We start from the raw sequence: 23,781 nt of genomic DNA, 5'->3' as shown, positions 1-23,781 counted from the left end.
CTCGAACCCGCGAACCGTGAGATCATGACGTGAGCCGAAATCAGGAGTCGGATGCTTAACCGACTGAGCCACCCGGGGGCCCCGAGAAAGACTTTTCACAGTACTGTATACCCACCTTGGCTCTTGGAGTTTGAGCCATCTGAAGGCATGCCTTTTTCAGAAATACATTAGACCCCAGTGTAAAACCAGGCTGCCCGGGGGATGCTGTCCTTAAGCTCTGAACGAGCTGAGACTCGTTCTCAGCTCGTCCTATGGCTCCCTGCTCTTCAGACCATCTTTACAGCCAGGGCCATCCTTGCCTGGAGTCCATCACTGTTGCAGTCTGTCCACAGACAGATGCTGATTGCAGTGTTACGCCAGACGACTCTGTCGGCACTTAACATTCCAGTCCAGAGGCAGCGAGAGCACACTTGAAAAAGATTCCCTGATGTTAGATTTTGGCAAGGAGCAGGAGGTTGGTATGCTTATGTAAGCCAACACTGCTCTCAGAGGTGACGTGCCCAGGAAGCCAAGGTATTTGCTCGGCCCACTGCGACAGCAGGGCTGGTACTTGACCAGAGGCAGCCCAGTGGGAGGTAAGAGGGAGGGGTCTGAGTCCCAGTCCTGCTGAGGGATCTTGACCAATCCTAATTGACTGGTTTCAGCAGAAAGAGAAATACATATACTTTTAAATTTTTTAATGTTTTATTTATTTTTGAGAGAGAGATAGAGACAGCATGAGCAGAGGAAGGTCAGAGAGAGAGGGAGTTACAGAATCCGAAGCAGGCTCCAGGCTCTGAGCTAGCTGTCAGCACAGAGCCCGATGCAGGGCTCGAACTCACTAACCGTAAGATCATGGCTGAAGTTGGACGCTTAACCAATTGAGCCACCCAGGCACCCCAAGAGAAGTATATTATTAAGAATACCCTAAGGATGGGGTGCCCAGGGGGCTCAGTCGGTGAAGCATCTGACTCATTTCGGCTCAGGTCATAATCTCACGGTTCCTTATGGAGTCGAGCCCCGCATCCGGCTCAGCGCTGTCAGCTTGGGGCTCTCTTCCTTGGGATTCTCTTTCTTTCCCTCTCTCTCTGCTCCTCCCCACCCCCAAAATAAATACGTAAATAAAACTTTTAAAAATAATTTTTAAAAATTTATTTTTGAGACAGAGACAGAGCATGAGTGGGGGAGGGGGAGAGAGAGGGAGAGAGAGAGAGAGAGAGAGAGACTGAATCTGAAACAGGCTCCAGGCTCTGAGCTGTCAGCACAGAACCCGATGCAGGACTCGAACCCACGAACGTGAGATTATGACCTGAGCTGAAGTCGGACGCTTAACCAACTAAGCCACCCAGGTGCCCCAAATAAAACTTTAAAAAAAAAAAAAAAAAAAGAAAGAATAACATAAGGATACCATATGATCCACCAATTCCACTCCTAGGTATTTACCCAGGAGAAAAAGAAATATTATGTCCATACAAAGACTTGTACAGGAATGTTCATAGCAGCTTTGTTCGTAATACTCCCTAATAGAGAAACAATCCCAATGCCCGTCAATAGGTAAACAGATAAACAAATCATGGCATATCCATTCAACAGAGTACCACCCAGCAGTATAAAAGATACTTGCCACAACACGAATGAATCTAAAAGTAATTACACTGAGAGAGGGGGAAAAAAAAAGCCAGACAGAAAAGAATGCACACTGCATAATTCCATTTATATAAATCTCTAGAAAATGCAGGCTCAATCTACAGTGACAGAGATCTGCAGATGAGTGGTTGCTCGGGGCTGAGAGGGCAGGGGGCTGGGAGGGAGGGGTTACAGACAGTCAGGAGGACACTCTGGGGGCTAACGGAGATAGTGGTGATGGTCTCACGGGCGGTCACATATGCCAAAACTTATGGATTACACACTTTAAATAGGTGCCACTTCCTGTGTATCAAATATACCCCAAGAAAACTGTGTTTCAAAAAAGAATCGTGGGGTATCATGTGGAACTCCGGAAACAGGTGATGCATTTGGGGTTGAAGGGAATGTTCTATATCTTCATGGTGGACTTTATATTTGCGGGGTTTTGTTTTGTTTCATTTTGAATTTTGTTTTTAGGCAATCTCTGTACCTACCATGGGGCTTGAATTTACCACCTGAAATCAAGAGTCAGCTGACTAAGCCAGCCAGGCGCCTCTGTGTATTTGTTAAAGCCCGTCGAATTGCGTACTTAAAACTTAGGGTTTCGGCACACACACATTTTACCTCCGTGAAACTGATTTTTAACCAACAGGACATACACATGAGCATGAGCACATACCCACACGAGAACAGGTGGGCAGCTGGACCCCAAGAACATCGGGTGCCCACCCACCTCTGCTGCAAACATATTCTTTCTCCGTCTTTATCTCCTGTGTCTGTTTCTCCATATGCCCACAGCATTCTTCTCTCCCTCTAATCTTCTCACCCATCGATTTCTTTCCAGTTCTCTGGCCTAAAAGGTAAAACCTTTAGCTGTCAATACTTTCTGAGCCTTATATATTAAGGCCAAGGCATTAAGGAAAAAAAAAAAAAAGGAACTTCTCTCAGAGTCAAGCTACAAAATTCCTGGGGAAGGATTTGAGGTTGCGTGTTGGGATTTAATTCACTTATATCAAAAATATACATCAGGGACGCCTGGGTGGCTCGGTTAAGTGTCTGACTCTTGATCTCAGCTCAGGTCATGATTTCATGGTTTGTGAGTTCAAGCCCCACATTGGGCTCTGTGCAGACAGTGTGGAGCCTGCTTAGGACTCTGTCTCCCTCTCTCTCTGCCCCTCCCCTGCTTGCACATGTTCTCTCTCTCTCTCTCTCTCTCTCTCCCTCTCCCCCAAAATAAATAAACTTAAAAAAAAAAAAAACAGAGTGGGTTGCCTGGGTGGCTCAGTGAGTTGAGCATTCAACTTCGGCTCAGGTCATGATCTCAGGGTTTGTGAGTTTGAGCCCCACATGGATCCCTGCTGTCAGCACAGAGCCCACTTCAGATCCTCTGTCCCCCACCCCTTTCTCTGCCCCTTCTCCGCTCATGCTTGCTCTCTTTCTCAAAAATAAATAAACATTAAAAAAAACATGGGGCGCCCGGGTGGCTTAGTCGGTTGAGCGTCCGACTTTTGCTTAGGTCATGATCTCACGGTTTGTGGGTTCGAGCCCCGCGTCGGGCTCTGTGCTGACTGCCAGCTCAGAGCCTGGAGCCTATTTCAGAGTCTGTATCTCCCTCTCTCTCTGACCCTCCCCTGCTCACGCTGTCTCTCTCTCTCCTAGAAATAAATAAAAATATTAAAAAAAAAAAAAAAACCATACGGAGCGCCTCTTGCAGGCATTGTGCCGAGCCCTGGGTTCCCCTAGAGAATGACACCAATGAAATCTCTTCCCCTGCGTGGCTTCCAGTCTAGTGAGGAAACAAGCAAACTCCAAACCAGGATCAGCACCTTGAAAACCAAAAATGAGAGTAAGGGCATAGAGAGTGATGGGGCCTGGGGTAATTCTAAATAAGGTCGCCAAGGATGGTCTCTGAGGAGGTGACATCTGAATAGGCACCAAGGCTGAGAACTTAGTTCTCCAAAGATCTGGCTGAAGAGAAGTTCGGTTCTCGTAGAAGGAACAGCAAGTGGAAGCCCCTGAGACAGGTGTGTGAGTCAGTGCGGCTGGACTTTACTCAGGAGAATGAAAGGGGTCAAGAGAAGAAGCAGGGAACCTGGTAGGGAGTGCTGGAGGTAGAGCCAAAGGACTTGTGGGCGGGGGAGGTGTTGGGGAAGAGGGAGGGGGAGGGAGAGGGGAGAAAGGTGGTGTGTAGGCAAAGGCAGGAATAAAGTGACTTAATGTGGCCCGGGGCGGAGTCCCCCTTGCTAACAAGGTCCTTCCCACAGTGATCGGGTGGCTGAAGACGGAGATGGGGCGAGCAGGCAGTCAAAGCAATATGTGCTTATTTTAAATGCTCTCTGAGTCCCAGTAACTAGGGCTGGAAAAGGAGATGGCTGGAATAGCTTCAGCGGTTCTCAGCGGGGGTGGAAACACCCACTACAGAATCCTGGCATTTAGAGGAGGGGGCTGGGGATTCTACACATCCAGAAATATGTAGGACATCGCACACGATAACGAACAGTCCCATGTCCCACTTTTGAATATATGTCCCACTGCAAATTCGTGAAGATGAAAAGCCTATAAAGCTATCTGAGGCTGGAATCTAACTCCATTTTACATACTAACATGGTTTAAAAAAATATTTCCCTGGGGGGAGGGCTTGGGTGGCTCAGCCAGTTAAGCGTCCGACTCTTGACTTTGGCTCAGGTCACTCTCACGGTCATGAGACCGAGCCCCCTCATGGGATTCAGTGCAGAGCCTGCTTGGGATTCTCTCTCTCTCCCTCTGTCTCTGCCCCTCCCCTTCTCGTAATCTCTCTCTCTCTCTCTCAAAATAAATAAGTAAACTTTAAAAAATAAAACAAAATACACTTTATATATTACTTTCCTTTCATTTCTTTTTTTTTTTTTACTGTTGAGATTGCAATCCTGAACCCATTGTATATGTAAACTCATTTAATTGTCAATGCACTAGTATGAAATAGACACTGCTGTTGCCCCCGTTTTATGGATGAAGAAACTGAGGCACAGAGTAAGACCCCCAGCATACACAGCTAATAAGCAGCTGAGCACGGATTCAAACCCAGGAAGTTTACTCCAAATTTTATATGCTCTAAAGCACGAGCACTATATCATGTAGACTTTAGGTAGGTTTTCTGTGAATTTTACTTCAGGATAGTAAGGTCATTACTAAATATTGGTCTAGGGGCACCTGGGTGGCTCAGTCGGTTAAGTGTCCAACTTCGGCTCGGGTCATGATTTCACGGTTTGGGAGTTTGAGCCCCGCATCAGGCTCTGTGCTGACAGCTTGGAGCCTGGAGCCTGCTTCAATTCTGTGTGTGTGTGTGTGTGTGCGCGCGCGCGCGCGCGCGCATGCATGTGTGTGTGTGCGCGTGTGCGTGTGCGCTCTCTCTCTCAAAAATAAAATAATAAAAATAAAAATAAAGTGTGCAGTGCAATAACGTTCAGTACCTTTATGATGTTTCGCAACCAGCACCACTGCCTTGTTCCAGAACATTTCATCACCCCAAAGGGAAACCTTGCATCCCTTACACAGCCACTCCTCATTCCCCTCTGCCCCAGTCTCTGCCAACCATGAATCTGCTTTCCGTCTCTACAAATTTCTGTCTTCTGGGGATTTCATATAAATGGAATCATACAATACATGACCGTTCAGGTCTGGATTTTTCACTCGGAATAATGTTTTCGGGGTTCATCCAGGTTGCAGCAGGTGTCAATACTTCATCCCTTTAACAAATCTTTCTACTGAGGTAAAATTCACAGAGCATAAAATTGAACATTTTAAAGTGTACAATTCCGTGTCCTGTAGTACATTTGCAGTGCCGGGAGACTGCCACTCTACCCGGTTCCAAAACGTTTCATCGCCCCAAAATAAAACCCGTGCCTATTAAGCAGTTGATTCCCATTCTCTCCTCCCCTCACCAACCCCCGCCCCCAGCCCCTGGCGGCCATGAGTCTGCCTTCTGCATCTAAGGATTCATCTATTCTGGATGTTTCTTATGCATGCAGTCATACATGATGTGACCTTTTGTGTCCGGCTTCTTTCGATGAACATGATGTTTTCAAGGTTCAGCCACACTGCAGTGTGTACATCCGGACTTCATACCTTTTTGTGGTTGGGCAATAAATATTTCATTGTATGCAAAGACCACATTTTGTTTATCTTATTCATCCATTGGTGGACATCTGGGTCATTTCCACCTTTTGGTCATCGCGAATAGTGCGCAGCTATAGACACTCGTACACACGTTTCTGTTTGAACACCTGCTTTCCACTCTTTGGGGCACATACGGACGAGTGGGTTTCTGTCTCTCACAGGAACTCTATCCCTGAGTCACTGACGAACCTCCATCCCGGTCCACCATCGTACACTCCCAACAGCAATGTTCCGCCTTCTCCACCTCCACATCCCCCTAACGATTTTTCAAAAAAGTATTGTGCCTATCCTGGTGGGCAGGAGGTGGCGTCTCATTGTGGCTTTGATCTACATTTTCCTAACGTCTAGTGACATTGAGCATCTTTTCATGCGCTTATTAGCCATTTGTACATTTTCTTCGGGGAAATGTCTAGTCGAGTCTTTGGTCCATTCTTAAAAATTGGGCTGTTGGTCTTTTTGTTGTTGAGTTGTGCCTAAGGAAATCATTTGAAATTTGCAAAAGCGTCTAGACATAAAGTTATTCGCCACAGTGTTATTTGCGTCAGGGAAAAGGCTGAGAGTAACACTAATGTCTGATGACAGGGGATACAAAGACAATCCCCATCCTCAAGGAGCACACTGTCCCATCAGCAGACACAAGAAAAACAATAAATTCAGCAAGTCCTGTATTCACCGGGTGCCAAAGGAACTCAGGAGAGGGGTGGGAGGGTGTCCAACAGGGGAAGAGATGTGAGGGTAGGTGAGTAGCAGAAAGATGGTACTCATCCAGAGCTGTGAAGGAGAATGATACAATTTGAGAACCACAATCTGGGGGTGTCATGGTGTAAGTTTCAGACTGGAGAGGCAGGAAGAAGCTGGAACAAGAGGGGTCTTCTGTGCTAAAAGTTTACCTGAAAACTTAGGGAGTTTCCAAAGGGGGCGAACTCCAAACATCGACGCCATGGTTTGGGAAGTTCATTCTGACAGCCTCATGGAGGATGGGCGATGGGGGAGGCCGGACTAGGGTCTAGTCGGGAGGTGTCACAAGACAGAAGGAACCAAGCAGTGGCTATAGGGACAGAGGTGAGAAGGCTGGAGATCAGATAGGATTCCTAGATCGTCGTTCCTGCCTGATATGGGTTGGATCAGGGCCCCCACCCCCCCCCAAAAAAAACCAGACATGTTGAAATCCTAGCTCCCAGGACCCCAGGATGTGACCTTATTCAGACATAGGGTCACTGCAGATGTAATCCTTAAGATGAGGTCATCCTGTACTAGGGTGGACCCCTCATCCAATATGACTAACATCTTGATAAGAAGACAGCGTCTGAAGACAGAGACACACAGCGAGAAAGCGACATGATGACAAAGGCACAGCCTAGGATGTGCGGTTGTTAAGCCAAGGGACACCAAAGATTGCCAGCAATCCACTGGAAGCTGGGAAGAGACGAAGAGAGCATCTCCAATAGGTTTCCGAGGGAACATGGCCCTGCTGACACCTTGATTTTGAACTTCCAGCATCCAGAACTGTGTGGCAATAAATTTCTGTTGTTTAAGCCACCCAGCCTGTGGTATTTTGTCACAACGACCCTAGCAAACGAATACATTCCCACTTATACATTCCCACTGCTGCCCTGGCAGAATTACTTAGCTCAATAAATACCAACAGCTAGCATTTCTTGAGTATTTACTCCATCAAGCTGTGTGTTAAGTGTTTTGCTCAGAGCAACTCATTCCATCGTCTGTGAGGGAAGAGCCTATTAATATTCTCACTTTCTATTTAAGGAAACGGAAACACAGAATGGTCGGACAAGTTTCCCAAGGTTACAAAGCCAGGTAAATGGCAGAGCCAGGATTTGACGCTTGGCAGGCTGACGCCAAGCTCTAGCGTTCTTGTCCAGTCTGCTACGCAGCCATTCTAATAAATATTTGCTGGGGCGCCTGGGTGGCTCAGTTGGTTAAGCATCCGACTTCAGCTCAGGTCATGATCTCATGGTTCATGGGTTTGAGCTCCGTGTTGAGCTCTGTGCTGACTGCCAGCTCAGAGCCTGCAGCCTGTTTTGGATTCTGTATCTCCCTCTATCTCTGACCCTCCTCCCCTGCTCATGCTCTCTCTCTCTCTCTCTCTCTCTCTCTCACACACACATTTTTAAAAAATGTGCTGAAAGGTTCGATGGATGGGTGAATGAATGAGTAAATCTAGATACAGTACTGGCGTGATGGGGTATGATGAAGAACAGAGAGGGATGGAGGATAATCCCCTGGTGTCTGGCTCAGATGACTTGGCAAATAAGGCACCTCTGTTGTAGAGGAAGGAATAAAAGGGGAGAAGCGTCAGATTTGCGGGGTGGAGGTTGAAGGCTGAAGAAGCGATGAATACATGCTTGAAATGCTGAGTTTGAACTGCTATGAGACCAGCAAGTCCAATTGGGCTGCTCGACAAAAGGATCCGGCGCTCCAGAGAGAGATGTGGTTAGGAATTACAGATCCCGCAAGCCCTCAAGGCCCTTCATGTCAGGGAGTTGGATGAGATCACCGAAGCAAGATGTGTGGGAAGAGACAAGCAGACCACCCACAATGGAGCCCTGGAGACAACTGGAATTCAGGAGGCCAGAGCAGGAAAAGGAGACTTTACCTTCTAGCACAGGGTCCGTCACAGGAAGGACAGGAGTCAGCTGGTACTGGGCTGAGGGCTGACTTGACAGTGAACCAGAGGGTAAACAGATGAGCTCCCAGTGAGAGAGAGACACGGCTTTGTGGGCTGGAGTCCACGAATAGGTGCAGAGATGACTTTTCCACAGTGCTGCGCTGGAGTAGCTCCTACCCAGTGACTGGTAAATGTTAGGAACTGGCGAGCTGATTGTTGAATACAATCATTATTTAAAATTAAGTTGCAGAGGCGCCTGGGTGGCTCAGTCAGATGAACATCTGACTCTGGATTTCAGCTCAGATCATGATCCAGGGTTTGAGCCTCATATTGGGCTCTGTGCTGAGTATGGAGCCTGCTTGAGATTTTCTCACTCTCCATTTGCCCCTCTCCCCTGCTCACACAGGTGCGCTCTCTCTCTCTCTCAAATAAGTTTAAATAAGTTGCAAAAACTTACAACTAAATATATTTAAAGACAGAGGTCATAAACTCTTAACTCATCTCTTCCTAATTAGTACATTTTACTCTTAGATGTGCTATTATTAGGTGTTGTTTCTGTATGGTGGAAACACTCTAACGTCCGCCCCTGCACCTTTCTTTCCAGATCCATGTTCAGTGACACCTATTGATAGTATGAAAGTGGCCGTGATGGGTGTATGTATGCTGTGGAAACCAGCAAGTGCTACCGATCAGAACTTGATTAATTTTGTGTTGATTGTCTACGCTTAAGAAAGTAATAGAGAGACGGTTGGTGGTTCGGTTGATTAAGTGTCAAGACTCTTGATCTCGGCTCAGGTTATGGTCTTACGGTTTGTGAGATCGAGCCCTGCATCAGGCTCTGCAAAGAGCCTGCTTGGGATTCTCTCTCTCCCTCTGCGCCCCTCCCCAACTTGCGGTCTCGCTCTCAAAGTAAATAAATAAACTTAAAAAAAAAGAAAGAAAGAGTTTGGGGCACTTGGGTGACTCAGGGGGTTAAGTGTCCGACTTTGGCTCAGGTCATGATCTCATGGTTCATGAGTTCGAGCCCCACATGGGGCTCTGTGCTGACAGCTCTGAGCCTGGAGCCTGCTTTGGATTCTGAATCTCCCTCTTCTCTGCCCCTCCCCTGCTCACACTCTGTCTCTGTCTCTCTCTCAAAAATAAACATTAAGGAATTAAAAAAAAAAGAGCTTGGCAAAAATCAACAAAAGCATTCTGTGAGAATCAGCTGGCTCCGTGGAATTTACAATAAAGGGTAAAGCACATTTTATTATTTTTAAGTTATATGTTACATCCTTTATATCAGTAAAATTTACAGTAAATTACTGTATGTGGGGTAATACACACACACGTTCTGCCTCCAGCAGGGGCAGAGCAGAGTCTGGGAATGGATCATTGGAGTGAAGGTAACAAAAGCCTTCAATGCTGAGGGGCTAGAAGATGCATTGAGTTTGCCCAGGATGAGCATGACGAAGAGTGGCCTTTAAGGCCCAAAGAACTCCATGCACCGAGTAATGGGGAGGGTGACAGAAGACGGCAGCAATGAGAGGTGGTGGTTGTAACAGCCTGATGGTAATGGTCTCAGGCTGGTATAACCCGAGGGCGGAAGAGCAATGGCCTGGACATGGCCATGGATTGCCGAGCCCTCATCTCTCACTGGCCTTTGTAATACAGGGGTCATGGGAGAATGAGCAGCCTTCATTTTTGAGGTCCCAGGGAAAGCAGTAACCTCAGGGGTTTCAATTAATAACAGCTTCCTCTTAGTGAGTGCAAGAGGAGCAGAGTACAGTGATAGGATCAGGGTTTCTGAGTTAGAAGTTTCAGGTTAGAATTCTGGGTCTGCCACTTCCTAGACACGTGATACGGGGCAAGCTACATAGCCTCCGAGCTTTCATGTCCTAATCCAGAAAACGGAGATAATATAACCTACCACTAAAAAGGTAGTACCCCTGAAACACTATAAGCACAGTGCCGGACACATGGTAAAGTTTCAGTGCATTGCAAAGATTTTTGTGACCACGCAAGGGAAAAAGCAAAATGCGTAATTATAAAATTACAATTACACATGGTGGGAGGTGGGGAAGTGAAAGGAATGCTGTGTGATATTAACAACAGTTGTCCCTGAATGCCAGGACCATGCCGTTTGTTGCTGTACCTCCTCTGTATTTCCCAAAACTTCTACAACAACCCTAATTTTTACTTCTGTTCAGAAAAAAATATTTTTAATTTTATTTATTTATTTTGAGAGAGAGAGAGAGAGATAGCAAGAGAGCGCACACAAGCAGGGGAGGAGTAGAGAGAGGGGGAGAGAGAGAAAACCAAGCAGGTTCCACGCCTCCATCAGCACAGAGTCCAAAGCGGGGCTCCGTCTCACAAACCCGTGAGATCATGACCTGAGCCAGAACGAAGAATCTGTCCCTTAAGTGACCAAGCCACCCAGGAGCCCCAGAAAAAAATACTTTTTAAGCAAGGATAGTGCATAGCAAGGAAAATCTTCATTAAAAAAAAAAAAATCCATATTGTCCCAGAGCATGAGAAAAAATTTTTAAAGTCTTCTGTGGTATACATAGGCCTATCACCCTAGCAAATTACTGCAAAGGGCAGAAAAAATATTTGCAGAGTTTGGCATTCCCAAGTCATCTTTTTTCACCAGGAATGAAATGGGTGAGTTTAAGGACGGTCTCCTCTTCCCTATTTTCTATCTCATCCTATGATTTTTACATTTCAGGAGGACTTATCATGAATAAAAGTGCTATAAATTAATCTAAACATGATTCAAATCTTTAATTTATGTGTTCATTAAAATTTTACCTGTTATCAATCTTAGGGTTCCAGGTGTTAATGGCAATTCTAAATGAAAGTCAAATATAATCATTTGCATAAAAGCATTAGAAGGTGATTAATTGGTATTTTCATACAGCTGTGATCCATTCTGCACTTCAAGCGCTGAAAAAAATTTCCCCCCTAAAAACATTTACCTCCGCTAATCCTCATGAAATTGCAGAACATCTTCCCGTTTTTCATGCACTCTGCTACATTTATAGCATGTTCATTACTGGAGTCACATTTCATATTTCCTGATTTTAAAAGACATTACAATTGTGCACCCTTGAAAATCAGGCTGATCTCCACACCATTCCTTGAATATTTATGTGTTCCCTTCCTCCAGGAAGATAAAGATTAAATCTACCCGGGTGAACAGATCCCCATTTGTGTGTTTTAGCATGATCTGGGGACTATATTCCAATTTCAAGAAGCCTGAACCTGAGGTACCCCCCCCCCAAAAAAAAAGTCACAGGGCTTAGGTAGAAAAGTGTTTTCAGAAAAGTGATTTATCTCTGCCGAATGAAAGCTGTAGCAGTGGCAGGTCAGATCCAGTTACGATTGCTAAGGCATGTCCAGGCTGGTTATCTAATGCCTCTGCAGGAATTTAGGCCATGCATTAATGCACTGAAGATAAAATCAATTTGAAAATTTCTTAAATCAAATACCAATCCTGGAGTACGACTCTATGTGCAGGAAAAGCAGCCAACAGTAATAGGAAGCCAATTACAAACTATAAACCATGCTGCTCAAACAGCCTGGCTTGTCACTGGTAGGGCCCATTACACACAATTTGCACAAGTTAAATCCACTGACTAGACAGAACTGCTTGCGAGACACACACACACATGTGCTACACACTCCCCCCCCCCAAGGTGCAGCTCAATTAACAGGGACTCGCTGAGTGCAAAAACCCACAGCAATATAAACATCATCCCATCCTGCTGTGCAGTGTAGCCAAGCATTTTACAAATCAGGCCTTCATTCAAACACTGGCCTAGCCAATTACTTATGATTTCCCTTCTCAGTTTCCTCATCTACAAAATGGGGTTAGCAGTGAGTGGAATCCTGTGGAGATGACACGAGAAAAGGCATGTGAGAGTCTGAGCACAGCTGTACTCGGCCGATGTTGGCTAGTGTTCGCCCCTTGTTCCTTCATCTTCCTGACTGCCCTGACCCTGGAACGGCAAAGGCACGGCATTGTTGTCACAGGGGCCAGTGAAGTCTTCCAGGGCAGTTGACCAGGCTGTAAGCAGTAAGGTGTTTAATTGCTTTCATTGCGTGGGTGATCTGCAGAGAAAACCAGAGGTGGGGGCCATTTTACAAATCTTTCCCAAGGCCAGATATTGCAGCTGACATGAATTAATCCCTTGAAATGTGAATGCAGATCTACCGATCTTCTTTTCAGGTAATCCTGGCTCTGGTGGCTGACAGAAAAGATAGTTTTCTACCCTGTTCCTCTGCGGCTCCCTTAGATGAGGCCCCAACACTTCTGTCTTGGCCTACTGCACTCAGGCCATCATCAACCCACCATCCACAAATGGTCTTTCAACTTCTACTCTCTCCAATTCACATTCCTTCATTCAGCTGGTATTTGTTCCATGTATAACACAAATCAGGCACTGGGTTTACGGGTACAGTCTCTAATTTAAAGAGTTTCTTGGGAGCAATGGGTGGTTCAGGATGTTAAGCATCTGACTATTAATTTCGGCTCAGGTCATGATCTCATGGTTCATGGGATCAAGCCCCACGTTGGGCTCCATGTTGACAGTGGGGAGCCTGTTTGGGATGCTCTCTCCTTCTCTCTCTGTCCCTCCCCTACTGGTATCCTCTCTCTCAAAGTAAATAAATGTTTATTTTAATGAATGCTTATTTATTTTAATGAGTGTTTATTTTAATAAATGTTTATTTTTTTATGTTTGATTTATTTTTGAGAAAGAGAGCACAGCGGGGGTGGGGCAGGAGGGGCAGAGGATAGCAGCGAGCCCAATGTAGGGCTCAAACTCACAAACTGTGAGATCATGACCTAAGCCAAAGTTGGACGCTTAACTAACTGAGCCACCCAGGTGCCCCAATAAATATTTAAAATAAAAATAGTTTCATGGGGTGCCTGGGTGGCTCAGTCGATTAAACATTCAATTCTTGATCTCAGCTCAGGTCTTGATCTGTGGGTCGTGAGTTCAAGCCCCGCATTGGGCTCTGTGCTGGGTGTGAAGCGAGGAGAGGAGAGGAAGGGAGGGGAGGGGAGGGGAGGGGAGGAGAGGAGAGGAGAGGAGAGGCCCCCCGCGGAAAGAAAGAAAGAAAGAAAGAAAGAAAGAAAGAAAGAAAGAAAGAAAGAAAGAAAGAAAGGAAGGTGCAGGAGGGCGAAGGAAGGAAGGAAGGAAGGAAGGAAGGAAGGAAGGAAGGAAGGAAGGAAGGAAGGGAAAGGAAAGGAAGAAAGGAAGAAAGGAAGAAAGGAAGAAGGAAGGAAGGAAGGAAGGAAAGAAAGAAAGAAAGAAAAAGAAAGAAAGAAAAAAAAAAAGGTGGATTGATAAATAAATAGAGCTTCTTGAATAACCTCTTTGGGCACAGATATGACAATGTAAGTTTGGAATGACCGTGGTGGTACCGGATGTGTACGTTTTGAGTAAACCGCGTAATTGCGTCTGATGTTCCCTGCTGACTGAGGAACTGTAGACAAATGCACACATTTCTTGCTCTGAATCCATAATACTCTCTGCAATATGGCCCCAACCTTCCCAGCCTCACTAAACACAATTTGCCTCTGCCTAAATTTTGCCTTTACTCCTCACTATACTCCAGCCATACTACCTGCACTGCTGTTTCCTGAATATACCCAGCTCATCCCTTCACGATTACACATACCATCACGGACACTATTTGCAAAGTGCCTCCAGCACCTTCACAGAGCATTTGCACGTAGTAGGCTCCTTCCCCAGAGACCTTCCCTTACCATCCCATCTACCTCCACACATAACCCTGGTCACTAACCCCTCACCTGCCCCACTTTCTTCCAACCTTCATAGCATTAATCGTTATCTAAACATACATTAGTTATTGGTGTACCTGTTTATTCTTTCATCTCAACTAGAATTTAAGCCCTGTCAGGGCAGAGCATTTGTTTCATTCGCTCCCATATCCTCAGTGCCTAGAACAGTGTGCAGTACGTGGTGGGTGCTCAAATACTTAGTGGCTAAATCATCTCTCCTCCTATGGGTGCTTCGGTCACAGCACTTAACATGCTGTTTTTAATAATCAAAGTCTAGGCTCTGCTGGTTATTAAGAAACTAGGGACAAGGGACACAAGGGACAAGGAAGGGGCAGAAACCACTGAGAAGGCCTCATGGCCTAGTGGAACTTGGCTGGGGCCAAGGCATTTCTACCCAGCTCCTGGGCCACAGTCTTTTTGTTTTGCTCCCTAAGCTGCTACTGCATCATCCTCGTCCTGTGTTTACTGAACTCACCTATCTCAACATCTGCACTGGCCCTACTGGCTTCTCAACATCCAAGAGTCTCCTTCCTCAGTTAAGAGTAAGAATTTGCGGACCGCTGGTTAGCTTTGAGCCAGCCGTCTATCTCTTGACCCAGTTAGTTGTAGCCTTGGGGATGGAAAGGGAGGCACAAAGTGGGAGTGTCTAGCATACTCCCTAGAATCTGAGGACAACCAGGGCTGCCTGGCATAAACCATACCCTCCAGAGATATCAGATCATGCCACTTCTCCCAAATAGACCTTGCTCTTTCATCCACTCCCTTGCATTGTTTTTCCTGCCCGAAATATACTTTCTTCAAAGCCCAGCTGCAGGACATTCACACTGTTGTGCAACCATCACCTCCAGTTCCAGAACATTTCATCACTACAGAAAGAAACCCCATACCCGTTAGCAGTTGCTCCACATCCTCGCCCCCACCCCAGCCCCAGGCAGCCACTCATGTTTTCCATTCTCTCAGGTATGGATCTAGAACTGGATATTGGATATATTGCAATTTCTGGGTTATATGGCAATTCTAAGTTTAAGTTTTCAAGGACCTGCCAGAATGTTTTCAAAAGAGGCTGCACCACACTGTACCTCCTCATCAGCAAGGTAGGAGGGAGCCAGTTTCTCCACACTCTTGCCAGGTCTTGTCTTTTTTTTTTTTTTTTTTTTTTTAGCCATCCTAGTGGATGTCAAGTGCTACCTCATGTATCAGCCTTTTCTACCTCACACTTTTTTTTTTTTGAGACAGAGACGGAGCATGAGAGGGGGAGGGGCAGAGAAACAGGGAGATACAGAATCCGAAACAGGCTCCAGGCTCTACCTCACACTTCAAAGCCCAGTTTAAATATGACCACCGTGTAACTTCCTAACCTGCTCCAGAACAGGTTGGTACTCCGTTCTCCATTAATACCACCATTTATGTATTGGCGCTGACTTATTACCATTCCTGAGCACCCACGATATGCCAAGTACTTTTCTAGGCGAAGATACAGTGAATGAAACCAAAAATCCCTGTGCCTTGTGGAGCTGGTGGAAAGAGACAAAGTCTGTGAAACAATCATTAGTGCTATGGGGAAAACTAAAGCATAGACAGACAACAGAACATGCCAGTGGTATGAGGGGGGCAATTCTAAAGTGAAGGTCATGGAAGGTCTCACTGAAGTTAACAGTTGAGAAGGAATTGAAATTGTTTTAACTATGGAACATCCATGAGAGAGGTCAAGTAGGCTTTGAATGATGGGTCTGGAGTCCAGAGAATAGAGTCCAGGTAAATACGGCAGACGTGGAGATCATGAAGAACCAGAACTTCAGACTGAGATGTGTCTGCTCAACTAGGTGAGAACTCAGAGTATGAGATCTGTTCTAGAAGGCAAAACACTCGTGTTCACTTTCTATTGCAGCTGCAACAAATTAACGCTAACTTAGTGGCTTAAACAACACAAATCTATCATCCTACGTTCTGCAGGATGTCCCAAGATGTTGGCCTAAAATCAAGATGTTGGCAGGCTGAGTTCCTTTTTGAAGACTCTAACAGAATGTCCCTTAATTTCTCCAGATTCTAGAGGCCCCCTTCCTCAATCTTCCAAGCCAGCAACACTGCATCTCTCAGACCATTCTTCCTCAGTCCCATCTCCTTCTGACTTCAGCCAAGGAAGATTCTCTGCTTTTAAGGACTCATGCAATTAGACTGGACTCACCCAGATAACCCAAGATAATCTCCCCATCTCAAAACCCTTAATCTCAGCCATAAAGTCCCTTTTACCATGCAACATATTTATAGGTTCCAGGGATTTAAACTATGAACATGGGGTAGTGGGTTGGTATTTATTCCTCCTACCACAGTAAATGAAAGCATTTCAAAGTGATTAACCATGTTCTATGCTAACATGTCAAAAAAGTTAAGGATTAAGAACTGACCATTGGATTGGGACGCCTGGGTGGCTGAGTCAGTTAAGCATCTGACTTCTGCTCAGGTCACGATCCTGCAGTGGAGTTCGGGCCCCACGTTGGGCTCTACGCTCTACGCTGACAGCTCAGAGCCTGGAGCCTGCTTCAGATTCTGTGCCTCCTCCCTCTCAAAAATAAACATTAAAAAAAATTTTTTTTGACCACTGAAAAAGTGCCATGGTGCTTCTAGTGATCATTACGTGGGCACTTTCAGTGGAATCAAAATCCTCATTGGAATGGGTTCAAAAGACACAAGCAGAACGTACAGTTACGTAACTTTTGAGTTTTGCTATAAAGAGCAGACAAAGGGGGTGAGTGTGGATCAAACAGGATTTTAACATGGAAGAAATAATAGTACGTTTGTAGGCTGACAGGAATGATCTAGCAGAGGTAAGTTAATGAGCAGAAGGAAGATAGTTGTATCTGGGCCCTTTGAATTGGGATGGAATCTAGTACACAAGTGTTAGAGCTTGCCTAAAGAAGTGCCAGGACAATCTGTCCACATAACTGAAGGAAAGACAGAACATACAAGCAGAGATGCAGGCAGGTAAGTAGATGCCATCAGACAGGAGCCTGTGGAAATTCCCTTGTTTCTATTTTCTTCGTCTGGGGGTTGCGGGGAGGCTGTGGGCGCTGGGGAGAAGGCCACAAACTAAATGGGGAAAGAATGAACATTTAATTGTTCTCGAGGAGAGCCCAAGTAAATAAAAGAGAAAGCAGGATTGTCAGATGACACCAAGAGTCTATCTGAGGTCACAACTTTAAACACAGACACAGAGTTAGCATGTCCAGTTGCACAAGGGCACAAGTGCAAATAAGGTGGCAGACTGAACTTAACCAAAAATGGAGGTTAGCCAGGCAAGCATAACGAAGCAAGAGATGCGGCAGGGCAATTTACTGGGTAGCCAAGAGTGAATGCAACGACAGACCACTAAATATAAGCTAGAACAGAAGGTGGGAAATTTAAGAGGGAGGAGGCTCAATAAACTGTAAGTCAAGCAGTACTGTACCCAAAACTCTGCTTATTCTGTTCTTGACATCTACACATCTATCACCTCTTCTAAACTAAGGTCCTCAAAGTGGGAACAGTGTCTTGTCTTCTCGTTCTTAGTACCCTAGCAGATAAGCTTGTTTTCTGAATGGATGGATGGACGCTGACCCATGGTTTGAAGGAAATTCCCCACCCTCAGTCCTATGATATAAAGTTCCTCCTTCCTTACTGTTCTTTAAGAGTTCAAGTAAAAAGTTGCAATGCTTCATCAAAACCTGTGGTATAAACAAATCCCTTGGTCCTAAAAGCCAGCAAGTTATTGGGAACCCACCTCTTCCCCAAGTAGCTTAAAAAAAAAAAATCCCAGGGCGCCTGGGTGGCCTCGTCGGTTAAGCGTCCGACTTTCGCTTAGGTCATGATCTCGCGGTTCGTGGGTTCGAGCCCCGCGTCGGGCTCTGCGCTGCCAGCTCAGAGCCTGGAGCCTGTTTCAGTCTGTGACTCCCTCTCTCTCTGACCCTCCCCTGCTTACGCTGTCTCTCTCTCCTAGATATAAATAAAAAAAAAAAAATTAAAAAAAAAATCCCTTGGAACAAGACAAGATGCTGAATTCCTACGGTGTGCCCAAGAAATGAACCACGAAATGTGCCAGATGTATCCCAACTGCAGTTAAGTTTGCTGTACTGAACTTCTGGGTGGCATGAAATCTTTGAACTTCCCAACCTCTAATTATTTCACCTCCTTGCGGTAATTAGCAGGCACCAGAACAGGCCCCAAGAATACCCAGTTTTCTAAGGAGACATATGTGAAATTCAACCTGGGGTGGAGAACAGCACACAGACAAAGAGCATGTAAAATATGTTTTATTGTTCTTTAAAAGGGTTCAGGGTTTGGTTTTAGATCAGGCTGCACACCTTTCATCAGTCTGACATCTCTCACCATGTCAAACCGGCTTCAGCTAGCAATACTTCATTAAATCCAAAAGAAAAAAAACTTTTTTAATTTTGAGGAAGAAAATCCAGTTCTGAAAACAATTAACATTAGTATGTAATTTAAAACAAAATGAGGGATAACGTTTCTTGTCGCTTTAGACACCCTTCTCCTCATACAGAACCAGGAATGTAATTTTCCTAACTCAGGCAGGCACTGATACTGCTGGACACTGCACACACATATACACACAACTCACACACACGTGCGCGCGCACACACACTCCCCACAAACAACAAAAATCAGAGCATGTCAAAGGGAAAAAGCTTGTTATTATATTGATCAAAACCCCTGGAGTCACCAGACAGTCTGGGTGTAGATGGTATGCTGTTTTGATCTTGAACCTATGTTAATGGAGTCTATTGTCATGTTCTGAAATAAAGAATTTTGGAGAGTACCATCATTTTTCACTTTAAAATTCTAGAAAACAATTTCAAAAAGCATTATTTTGTTTTGTTTTGCTTTGTTTTCTGGGACAGGGGAGGAGAGAATCTACAGATTTTCATTTAGTTAAAAATCAAAACAACTCCGGCATAGGAAATAGGCAGTTCACACAGCCAGCCAACGTCTGAGGTATCATCAGTGTGAGACAAGGTCCCGGTCCATTCCTACTGGCCTAGCTGATCCTAAAAAAATGGGAAGTTCATGGCTCTGCATCACAAATTCCAGCAAGACAAGATGACCCTAAGCCTTTACTCAGATCCTCAGCAGCAGAGCACTATTAAGTAATGTTTAGATGAAGGGTGCAAGAGCCCTGGATGGTGTCCTTCAACTTGCTTTGTGAGTGCAGCCCGGTCACGAATGCTTTCTGCAAAAGAGCAGAAAGACAGCTTCTCTAGATCAGCACATTGAACCCAGCAAAGAATCTGTAAAACTGATACTACACCAATTCATCAACAACACAGTCCCTTTGCTATTCACTGGGTTGCTTTATGTCTGCCTGCTACCCTGGATGGCCTGTGGACACGTACTCACTAGGCATTGTTGGTTTTGAACCAGCGATTTTTTTTTTAAATCTCATAAAGAACCTAGTAAGAAAATAACAAGGCAATCAGTGGTTAAACTTAACTGTACATAGATGGGATAGTTTGACAAAAATGCATCACAGGCATTTGCCGAGTCCAAAATATCCTATCTTTGCTGTCACTCCTTCCACCGTTCTTGAAAAATTCATCATACGAGTAAATCCCAAATAAAACTGCCAAACTATCAGCATTCTCCGACATCATGAGACAGAAAATCGGAGTAATGCTACGACCCACAATTCTAGGAGATGTACAGAGTATGGTAACTCTCTACCTGGACGCATCTTTAGTGACGGCCCGGAGCGCTCACTCCCCTTCAGAAAGCCAAAGTTTCTGGGAGACCCACTTAGCTTCATTGGTTGGAAAAGAGAAGAATTCGACTCTCAGCTAAGTTCTTTGAGAAGAAAGACTCTTCTTAAAATGCCATTTCCCCACTAATTCACCAAAACCAAAACAAAAGGCTCTTGGCTACGTTGCCTAATGTTGAATAGGGTTTCCAAGAAAAGAAACTAACATGAACACCCCATCATCAGTAAAGACTAAAAACCACCTGGCTCATATAATACATATGCCACTGCTTTTTTTTTTTTTTTTTTGGTGTTTTTTTTTTTTGTTTCTTTTTTTTTTTCATTTGTTTGTTTGTTTTTTCTAAAAGTGCCCAGGTGGGCTTAAGGCTGCCAGACTGCACACACGTCTACAGCAACAAGGGCTTCTCCTAGTCCATCTACGACTTATATCAGGGGGGAAAACGAGGAATGGGGAAAGAGAAGAAGGGAAAAATACAAGCCCACCACCACCGAAAAGAAAAAAAAGAAAAGAAAGGAAAAGAAAGGAAAAGAAAAGAAAAGAACTCACAACAGGGAGATCTATGTGCCAAGCATAATGGAAAAGTGTGCTCCCCAAACAGATGGTTCTGCACAGGCTAATGTTCTGCTGGTTTTCCTTAGAGACCTAGTTTGAAAAGTTAAAAAAGACAGGGGATTTGATATAATTCAATCCTGACAGAAATTCAAACTCCCAACAATTAGGAGCAAAATCATCCTTCACTGAATTAATCCTTTTTTTCTTTCTTTTTTTCTTTTCTTAAACATTTTATTCACGTTATAGAGGGATTTCTTTTTTGTTTGCTTTTTTCCAATCATTAGGAGAGTGGTTGAGGAGTACTGAATCCATCACTACTTTGGTGACACAGGTAAGATTCCAGATTCACATTTCCAGGTACCAAGAGTTCCCTCTAAATGCACAATCAAGTCAGCCTTCGTTTACGCTTCTTTTTACTGAACACAGCAGTGCCCATTGGTGTCTCTGACACGCAATCGCATCTTAGGTCGGTATTTCTCCAGGTAAAGCAGCTGTTTGGAATTGAATGCTCCCCTTCTTTTTCTGAAAATATAAGAATCAGAAACTTTATCATGGGGAAAAAAAAAAAAAGCTATCTGATTCACTGAAATGTATCATTAATCGCCTAAGGCTTTTCTGACTCCACACAGTAAAAACCAGCATATTCCCTATACAACATCACTTAAGAGAAAGGGCTGATGAATGACCAAGTATTAAATGAAGCAGCAGGCACAGATGGCATTCCTTGAAATATGCTACCTTCCTAGAGCTGCTACCATACATTTCATGACCTCTTGTCACAGTCTTTTCTTTTCTTTCCTTTTTTTTCCCCTAAGAAAAGGTTGAAAGGGAAAGGACAAGGTAGTAACTGTCAAAGAATTCTGGACAACAAAATAACATGGCTCATTATTCCAGACTGATGCCAAGATTCTATCTGAGAACCGCCATCCTGATTTTGTGCCTGAACAGGTCACTTAAGATTCCTAAGTGATTAACTGCTCCTCTATAGACTCTTCCTTGCCTCTTGGTCATAGTTGTACTTGGGAGGTATTTCGGACATCCATTAAAAGAGTCACTAGGTCTCTGAGACTCTACTACCTATTCATTTTAAAGATTCCTAGATACTCAGGTCATAATGGACAAATTCTTTAGTGTCCAAATTTGCCACCTAAATCAGAAAATCTTTAAATCTGGGAACAACAGTACTATTACAAGTTTATCCCTTGCTCCTTTTGATTTCTTCCATCAAACAATATTTTAAACCAACAAATTATTCCATACCACAAAAGGGTACCTTCCATAATTCCTTCTTCTTATATGGTCTTGCTTTATGTGTTTTGGAACAGAAAACTTCATACTCACTGTCTTATAAACTGAACTGCATCTTCATACTTCATTCCACATTCAATCAAAGCAAGTGCAACCAGCACGGGTGCTCTACAGAGAGAAACTCATCTGTAAATATCCACAACTCTTTGGAATTAAAGGATTTTTTTTAAACCCAGGATTACGTATTATCAAAACAACACAAAGCTTGAGGCTCCCTTTTTTCCGTGGACTGAAAAAGCTGCTATTTTCCTTATACAAAAGTCTGTATCACGATAGGGTCTATGGTGTTATGTACTTTTCATAAAGCACTAAATTCTACACCTTCATTAAGAGATCTTTATTTAAAGCATCATCACATTAGATCTCAAATTTTCACATTATATGTCCTCAAAAATTCTTCACTGGCCTTTAATCAATACCGCAGTAAAATAAATGACCAAATGTATCATCCGTACTAAGCTTCTCGAAATTTTCATTACAAATCCATTTTAATATCATTTCCTCAACAAATACCACAAGGTGCTAGATTTCTTCAACAAAATCCTTTCTGTGAGTTATAAGACTGTCGGAGAATTGGTAACTACAAACAATTTTCTATATATGTATCTTTTTTTTTTTTTTTTTTTTTACATCTAACAACGGACATTGAGGCCTGAGCGGGTCCCAACCTGTCCACGGTTTGGGTATGCTATCTGCCTCATAAAGCAAAGGAGAGGGTTTGTCTTCTGGGAAGACAAAGTTGTCTTCTCTGAAAAAGTGTCCTGCATAGTTGGATTTGGCATCTTCCAGGAACACAAAGGTAGGGGCTGAGGCCTCGTGAATCTGTGTTTTCAGCTGAGGTAGAGAGAGAAGACTGGGTCCTGATCAGAAAGTCCCGAGTGAGGTGTAGTTACCTCCAGGACTCATCACTGTGAACCCAGCTTGGGTTTCGTGACAGTCACAGAAGTAGACTCCTTAAAAATAAAATAATAATACACACACACACACACACACACACAGAGACCTAACAAGGGAAAGGATGCTTTTTTTTGAGAGAGAGAGATAGAGCATGAGAGCGGGAAGGAGCAGAGAGAGAGAAAGACACAGAAACCAAAGCAGGCTTCAGGCTCCAAGCTGTCAGCACAGAGCCTGATGCAGGGCTCAAACCCACGAATCGTGAGGTCATGGCCTGAGCCGAAGTTGGACACTTAACCGACTGAGCCATCCAGGTACCCTGGGAAAGGATGCTTTAAAATGTCTACTACCTGGCACCAACTCTGGACTACCTGATGAAATAGGTACTTGTTACAAAACTGCCAAGTTCAGTTAGAACAGTACCTTCACCCTCAGAATAAAGACTGAAGCTTCTGACCCTGAAGGAGAAACTGGAAAAAAAAAAAAAAAAAAAGAAAAAGGAAAACAGCAAACAAAAGGGCTAAGCGGAGGCAACAGCCTGAGTCACTACCATCTTGAGGCAATAGCAGCCTGCACTAATGTTCTGAGTCAAAGTGCACGTCATAAACTGGCATCTAATCTGCTGCTGCTGGGAGTGTTGAGGCACCACTGTACGCAGTGCTCCAGGAAAAAGGCTTAAAAATCAACGTCATTTTTCATTCTCTCCACATCTTTCAGGAGTTTAAAGTTCAGCCATCTGCTCTCCACCTATTAACTTCCCATTCATCTCAATCCAAAATTAACTACATATAGATTCTTTAAAATCTAAATCATTTTCATTTTGTTGCCTATTTCAAAGACTTAAGTCTTTGAAAATGTGAAATAAGGGGGCGCCTGGGTGGCTCAGTCGGTTAAGCACTCGACTTCAGCTCAGGTCATGATCACAAGGTCTAAGAGTTTGAGGCCTGCATCAGGCCTGTGAGGACAGCTCAGAGCCTGAAGCCTGCTTTGGATTCAGTGTCTCCCTCTCTCTCTGCTCCTCCTCCACTCACGCTCTGTCTGTGTCTCTCAAAAACGAATAAATGTTAAAAAAAAAAAAAAATTTGAATATGTGAAATGAGGAA

At 44.4% G+C, this 23,781-nt stretch overlaps 1 protein-coding gene across 2 annotated transcripts in view; it reads right to left on the bottom strand.

The window, feature by feature from the left end:
• Positions 1-19,547: 19,547 nt before the first annotated feature.
• The window catches only part of PTP4A2 (protein tyrosine phosphatase 4A2), a 29,290-nt gene continuing 25,056 nt past the window's right edge, over positions 19,548-23,781 (bottom strand). Inside the window, exons 5-6 of one of the 2 annotated variants that reach the window (XM_039230723.1) lie at positions 21,818-21,892; positions 19,548-20,998 (exon numbers count right to left, since the gene is read on the bottom strand). In XM_039230723.1, coding sequence (XP_039086654.1) covers positions 20,890-20,998; positions 21,818-21,892 — 184 coding nt within the window. In that variant the 3' untranslated portion in view covers positions 19,548-20,889. The remainder of the gene's footprint in view (positions 20,999-21,817; positions 21,893-23,781) is intronic. The other variant, XM_039230713.1, reaches the window with a different exon arrangement.

Source organism: Hyaena hyaena, unplaced genomic scaffold (assembly GCF_003009895.1).
Source record: "Hyaena hyaena isolate Hyena2069 unplaced genomic scaffold, ASM300989v1 scaffold_3, whole genome shotgun sequence".
NCBI classification, from domain to species: domain Eukaryota; kingdom Metazoa; phylum Chordata; class Mammalia; order Carnivora; family Hyaenidae; genus Hyaena; species Hyaena hyaena.
Note: the sequence above shows the minus strand (reverse complement) of the source record. Positions and strands in the feature narration are given on the sequence as shown.